Here is a 7,412-nt window from a genome sequence, read left to right on the forward strand (position 1 = left end):
TTGATCTAAACCATTTTCTTTCCTTGTTATTGACATCAAACCAGGCTCCACTAACTATGCTCACATCATCCAATGTAATGGAACTGGAGAGCATTATGCTAAGTGAAATAAGCAAGGCAGAGAAAGATAAATATCTCATGATCTCACTTATTTATGGAATATAATGAACAACATAACTGATGAACAAAAACAGATCCAGAGACAGAGAAACATCGACCAGAATGCCAGACCTTAGGGAAGGTAGGGGAGGGTGGGGATACAGGGAAGAGATCAACCAAAGGACTTATATGCATGCATATAAGCCTAACCAGTGGACACAGACAACAGGAGGGAAAGGGTATAAATGGGAGGGGGGTTGAGGGGAAATGGGGAAATAAGGACACATATGTAATGCCTTAATCAATAAAGAAATTAAAATAAAATAAAATTTAATTTTTAAAAAGCTAAAGTAAAAACCCCCACAAATACAATCATGTTATCAAATGCAGTTAATCCAGTGACTTTTAGTTAATAATGTTTTAACTAGTTACTACTTACCCATAAAGTTAATTATATGTCTTTTCTTTCTTAAAAACCTCTGGTTTCAACGTGTCTTAACCAATCCTAACCCAAACACACTGGAACACAAACTGTTCTACGTTTTGTGCAAGAAAGACATTGACTCCAATGAGCAGCATTATACTCAATTTATGGAAACTATTTAATATCGATAAGACAATTTACTGATATTCTGCATTTGTCTCATCTATTCTCAAAATACTAAGAAAAAATGTTGAACAGATTACACCAATTCTGCCTTAAGCATCTCTAATATTTAAAAAATAACTTAGCACTAATTTTTAGTATATTTTGGCTACTAGGTCAACAGCCAAGTGGTACCATTAGGTATCAATCATAATTCCGATATTAATGCTTATATCAACAAATATAATATGGTATATTTCAGATATATTTTAGAGGTATTCTTCTACCCTTGGAATTCTAGGTACAAATATAGTGCCCTCCTGTGCAAGACAAATTTACACACATTTGTCTAAAATAAGGCACAGAATTAAAGCTTCATGAATGCAGACTTTATTTTTTTTAAGTCACAGTTAGTAGTATCAATAGCATCCTTAAAATATGTTAATGTTTTAATATTAGTTTCTTTAATTTTAGAACAAGAGAACTTAAAATAGCTTATGAAGGCAAACAGCGATGATTTTTGAAAAGTCTAACTTCTGTCCCTACTCCTTTTCATTCTATGAATGATTTGCTAGTAAATACAATCTTCCAAAACTGAAACAGGAAGAATCAGAATAGGCCAATAACAAGTGATAAAGTTGAAGTAGTAATAAAAAAAAATTTAAAAAAACCTCCCAGGACACAAAAGCCCTGGTCCAAATGGCTTCACATGGAAGTTTTACTAAACATTCAAAGAAGAACTAACACTTAACATCCTCAAACTATTAAAAAAAAATCCAAGAGGAAATAATAGTTCCAAGCTCTTTTTATGACGCCAGCATTATCCTAATTCCAAAACCAGATAAAGACACTACACAGAAAGAGAATTATAGGATATTGATTCCAGATGAAATAGGTGCTAAAATCCTCAACAAAATAATAGCAAATCATATCAAGCACTGTATTAAAAAGATCATACACCATGACCAAGTGGGATTTATTCCAGGGATGCAAGGCTGGCTGGTACAATATTTGCAAATCAATAAATGTGATGCATCACATAAACATATTTAAAGACAAAAATCATATGATCATGTCAATAGACACAGAAAAAAGCATTTGACAAACTCCAACACCCACTTTTGATAAAAACTCTACATTTGATGATAATCTACAGCCAACATCATACTCAATGGACAAAAACTAAAACCATTTTCCCTAAGAACAGGAACAAGACAGGGTTATCTGCTTTCACCACTCTTATTCAACACAGTGCTGGAAGTCTTAGTCATAGTGACCAGACAAGAAGAAAACATAAAAAGAATCCAAGTTAGAAAGAAGGAAGTAGCCGAGACCGGTTTGGCTCAATGGATAGAGCTTCGGCTTGGGGACTGAAGGGTCCCGGGTTCGATTCCAGTCAAGGGCATGTACATTGGTTGCCGACATATCCCCAGTAGGGGGTGTGCAGGAGGCAGCTGATCGATGACTCTCTCTCATCGATGTTTCTAACTCTCTATCTCTCTCCCTTCCTCTCTGTACAAAATCAATAAAATATGTTAAAAAAAAAAGAAAGATAGAAGTAAAATTGTCATTATTTGTGGATGAAATGACATTGTACATAAAAACCCTAAAGACTCCACCAAAAAAACTACTAGATTTATAAATGAAATCAGCAATGTAGAAGGATACAAAATTAATACCCAGAAATTGATGGCATTTTTATACACCAATAATGAATCCAAAACAGAGAAACTAAAAACAAAAACACAATTCCATTTACCATTGCAACAAAAAAAATTAAGATACTTAGGAATAAACTTAACCAAGGAGGTAAGAGACCTGTACTCAGAAAACTATAGGATATTGAAAAAAGAAATAGTGAGGATATAAACAAGTGGAAGAATATACCATGCTTATGGATAGTAGAATTAACATCATTAACATGTCATTACTGCCCAAAGCATTCTATAGATTTAATGCAATTCATATTAAATTACCAATGGCATATTTCACAGATCTAAAACAAATACTCCAAAAACTTATATGGAACCAATAAAGACCCTGAATAGCTGCAGCATCTTTTGAAAGAAGAACAAAGTTGGAGGGAATCACAGTACTAGATATCAAGTTATACTACTAAGCTACTGTAATCAAAACAGCCTGGTAATGGAACACAAACAAGCATATAGACCAATGTAACAGAACAGAGACCCAGAAATCAACCCAAGCCATTACACTCAATTAATATTTAATAAAAGAGGCAAGAGCATACAACAGAGTTAAGACAGTCTCTTCAATAAATGGTGTTGGGAAAATTGGACAGGTACATGCCAAAAAAAAAGAAATTAGACCACCAACTTCCACCATACACAATAATAAAATAAAAATGGATAAAAGGCTTAAATGTAAGTTGTGAAACCATAAAAATCCTAGAAGAAACCATAGGCAGCAAAATCTGACATTTCTCATAGCAATATATTTGCCAATACATCTCTTAGGGCAAGGGGAAAATAAACAAGTGGAACTACATCAAAATAAAAAAGCTTCTGTACAGCAAAAGAACCTTCAACAAAATGAAAAGGAGCCCACTGTATGGAAGAACATATTTGCCAATGATACATCTCATAAGGGGTTAATTTCCAAAATATACAAGGGACTCATACAACTTAACAAAAGGAAGACAAACAATTCAATTAATAATGGGCAAAGGACCTAAATAGGCGCTTCTCCAAAGTGGATATGCCCATGGTCAAGAAACATATGAAAAAAATGCTCAAAGTCACTAATCATCAGAGAATTGCAAATTAAAATGACAATGAGGTATCACCTCACACCTGTCAGAATGGCTACCACCAACAAATCAACAAATGGCAAGTGCTGGCGAAGATTTGGAGAAAAGGAAATCAAAGTACACTGCTGGTGGGAATGCAGACTGGTGCAGCCATTATGGAAAACAATATGGAGTTTCCTCAAAAGATAAAAAATGGAACTGCCATTTAATCCAGTGATCCTAGTGGTACACTGGAGCCAGCCTCTGTCTTTACCTTTCCAGTGCCATGGGGAAAGGGGAAGTTGGGCATAAAGCGCTTAAGAAACCGAAACTCACTAGTGCTAGTGCCAGTGGCTGAGCACATTTCGTAGGGACAGGGCTGGGATAGAGATCCATTGGCTCCTCCTGGTACCAGGTGGTTAGGGAAATTACAGTCATCATAGAAATGCTCTTGAATTGTGATCTTTTCTCTATATTTAATTTTCTGGCAGATGTGTATAAGGAAGATCACCGTGACCGAGAGGAGAAAGAGAAAGGAAAGCACAGCCAGAGAAATGACCAAATATTTAGTGGATGGATTTACCATTGCAGGATGTTTGGATGGATCCCGGAACTGAAGGTAGGGCTCAGAAAAGCCTTCTACCAGCAGGATGTTGAGTGAAGCAGTGGTGGAAAGCACTGGTTGGCCATGATCCTGAACAAGAATGATAAGTTTCTGCATCATGGGGTCTCTCTCAGATATCTGCCGCAGTGTGCGGATTTCCCCATTTTGTTGTTGAACAGAGAATAGCCCGGGGTCAGTGGCCTTAAACAGATTATATGAAAGCCAAGAATTCTGACCCGAGTCACCGTCCACAGCCACCACCTTAGTCACCAGGTAGCCTGCCTCTGCAGACCTGGGCACCAGGTCATTGCAGGGCAAGGTGCCATTCTGCAAGGGGTACAAGATCATGGGGCGGTTGTCATTGTCATCCAGGACCACCACTCGGACAGTAACCTGGCTGCTCAGCGATGGGAAGCCCCCATCCGTTGCCTTTATCACAAACTGGAAATCTTGAATGGCCTCATAATCCATGGTTCTCAGTGCATAGAGCTTCCCGTTGTCTGAATTTATGGAGATGTAAGCAAAGACGGATAGATCTCCGCTCTTTGGAGGCAGCAGAGAATACGTGATTTGGGCATTCTCGCCCAAATCCAAATCCTCAGCATGGACTTTGCCGATGAAAACTGCAGGGCTGTTGTTTTCCCGGACAGTCAAGATGTAGGAGTCCTCCCGAAATAGCGGGGGGTTGTCATTAATGTCAGATATTAGCACCTCTATGACAGTCTCTGTGGACAGATTGGGTGGTCCGGTGTCCATGGCAACGAGGGTGATATTATAGCCCGAGACCTCCTCCCGATCCAAGCCTCTGTCGGTGACCAGCGAGTAAGCATTCCGGAACGTAGGTTTGACCGCAAAGGGAAGGTCTTCTCTGAGGAAGCAGGTGATTTTCCCTCCCACTCGCACGTCCCGGTCTCGGATGGAGAAAAGGGCCACTACCGTTTGCAGGGGGGAGTCCTCAGGGAGAGGGCTGGACACAGAGGAGACGGTCACTTCCGGAGGATTGTCATTCACATCCACCACTTCCACCAGGACTTTGCTGTGGGCAGAGAGGCCCCCTCCGTCGGTAGCTTGAATGTCAATGTCGTAGGTTTCCATCGCTTCGAAATCGAGGGGCCCTCTCAGGCGAACCTCTCCGGTCTCAGGGTCGATCTGAAACGTCTGGAGAATTGCCTCTGGGTTTTGAGCTAAGGAGTACGTGATCCTCTGGTTGGAGCCCTCGTCCAGGTCCGTGGCAGTCACCGCGGCCACCAAAGAGCCGTTGGCGCTGTTCTCGGGCACCTGCGCGCGGTACACCAGGCGGGAGAACTGGGGCACGTGGTCGTTGACGTCCAGGACCTCCACGCGGATGTGGGCGGTGCCGGACTTGGGAGGGGACCCGCCGTCCACCGCCGTGATCGTCAAGTTGACTGCGGGGTGCTCCTCTCTGTCCAGGGGTCTGTCCAGCACCAGCTCGGCGTATTTGGGCCCGTGGCTGCGGAAGCGGGTGTGCAGGTGGAAATAGGCGTTGGCGCTCAGGGTGTAGTTCTGGAGCCCGTTGAGGCCCACGTCCAGGTCCTGGGCGCTCTGCAGAGGGAACCGTGAGCCCAGGGGCGTGCTCTCTGGAATCTTTAACACCGGCTCCTTGTTTGGGAAAATCGGGGCGTTGTCGTTGATATCAAACACCCTGACCTCGGCGCGGAAGGACTGCAGGGGCTCCACCAGGACGATTTCAAAGTGCAGGACGCACGGGTCGGCTTTGCCGCACAGGGACTCCCGGTCCAGCTTCTCCTTCACGAACAGATCCCCGGTCTTGCGGTGGAGCCGGAAGTGCAGTTTGTTGCCCTCGGAAACCAGCCGCGCCCCGCGCGCAGCCAGCTTCCCTATCTCCAGCCCCAGGTCCTTAGCCACGTTAGCCACAAACGAACCGCTCTCCATCTCCTCCGCCACCGAGTAGCGGATGGTTGCCTCACCCCCCACGGAAACGCACAGAAAAAGGAGGAGAGACCCCACTTGCCTGCTTTGCAAGAGTTTTCTGCGCGCCATCGCCATCTGTTCTCACAAGCGCGCCCTGGGCGGCGGCCACCACCTGTTGCGGATAAACTTTCACTTCTCTGCAGGTTCCTGCAACCGCAGCTCTTGGCTTTGCTGCCCTCTAAGCGCAGCTAAGCCAGTGGCCAGCTCAGCCCTGTAAAGCTGTTTTGCACCTGGAAGAAAATTTGCGCTCCCCAGACTATCGAATGTATTAATAGATATGTTCTCATCCAGAGAGGTTGAAAGTTTGTTGCCAAAGCGACGGCAGGCTCGCCTTGTAATTCCCTTCCAGAAGAAAAGTCCTTGGGAATTGAGAAGCCAATGAGGGTTCACGCTCAAGCTGAAGTCACCGTTTCTGAGAGGGCTGGGGCCACCGCAGCAACATGCAAACCAAGGAATAAGCTACTCCGTACACTGCACGCACTCCGCCTGGAGACCAAGGGAGAGGCAGAAAGATCTGGCAGTGTCTTCTGGATTCCCCAGGCAAATGGGGGAGAATGATTTGGAGGAAGTGATCAGTAGGACAAGGAAAGGGGACAGACATAGGTTATCCTTGGAACCTGGTCCAGTAGGCACACTGATAGGGGAATTGGTCAACTACCCTCTTGACTTGCACAAAACACTCAAACATTTAGGAAGCAGTTGGCTTGGCACTTAAATGATCTTATGACAGGAATACTTATTGTGTGTGATTTCTACATACTGGCACTGTGTTGAATGATTTACATGCATTATCTAATTTAATCTTTGCAACAACTCTGTGAGATAGACATTATAATTTCTTTTTTGCAGACAGAAAGTGGGACTGGAGATATTTTAAGATCTTCTACCTAGTAAAGATTAAAGAAGGAACTAGTCCAATATTACCGGTCTGCAAAATCTATGCTCTTAATTAATATACTATTCTGCTTGATAATATATATATATATATATAAAATATCATATATAATATATATGATACATTAAATGAAGGCAAATATTTGGCTTTGGATTTTAAAGTAAATGAAACAATAGACTACATATAAATAGAATGTCCCCCAAAATGTACACACACACTTTGAATAATTATAAAGACAGTGTTTGTTAAAATGCATTTCATTTTCAAAATTGAGCTATCAGCTGTTAAAGTGTGTGCACATTTTGGGGGACATCCTGTATGTTGAGAATGACTTGATATTTGGCAGACTTTTGTGGCAAGTTTCCTTTACAATCATAGAATCATAGAATATTTGAGGTGATAAGGCACCTCAGGAAGATGAGGTCCAATCTCTCCCTCCCCCCCCCCCTTTTTTTTTTTTTACAAATGAAAAACTAAGGCCTAAATGCTGAAATCACTTGCCCAGTTAGTGGCAGTATCAGAACTAG

General features: G+C 42.3%; 1 protein-coding gene across 1 annotated transcript; it reads right to left on the minus strand.

The window, feature by feature from the left end:
* Positions 1-3,659: 3,659 nt before the first annotated feature.
* Positions 3,660-7,412, minus strand: PCDHB1 (protocadherin beta 1). The gene has a single exon (XM_036424287.2). The coding sequence runs from the start codon at positions 6,063-6,065 to the stop codon at positions 3,660-3,662; it is 2,406 nt and encodes an 801-aa protein (XP_036280180.1). The 5' UTR covers positions 6,066-7,412.

This window comes from Pipistrellus kuhlii, unplaced genomic scaffold (genome assembly GCF_014108245.1).
Source record: "Pipistrellus kuhlii isolate mPipKuh1 unplaced genomic scaffold, mPipKuh1.p scaffold_m20_p_8, whole genome shotgun sequence".
NCBI classification, from domain to species: Eukaryota; Metazoa; Chordata; class Mammalia; order Chiroptera; family Vespertilionidae; genus Pipistrellus; species Pipistrellus kuhlii.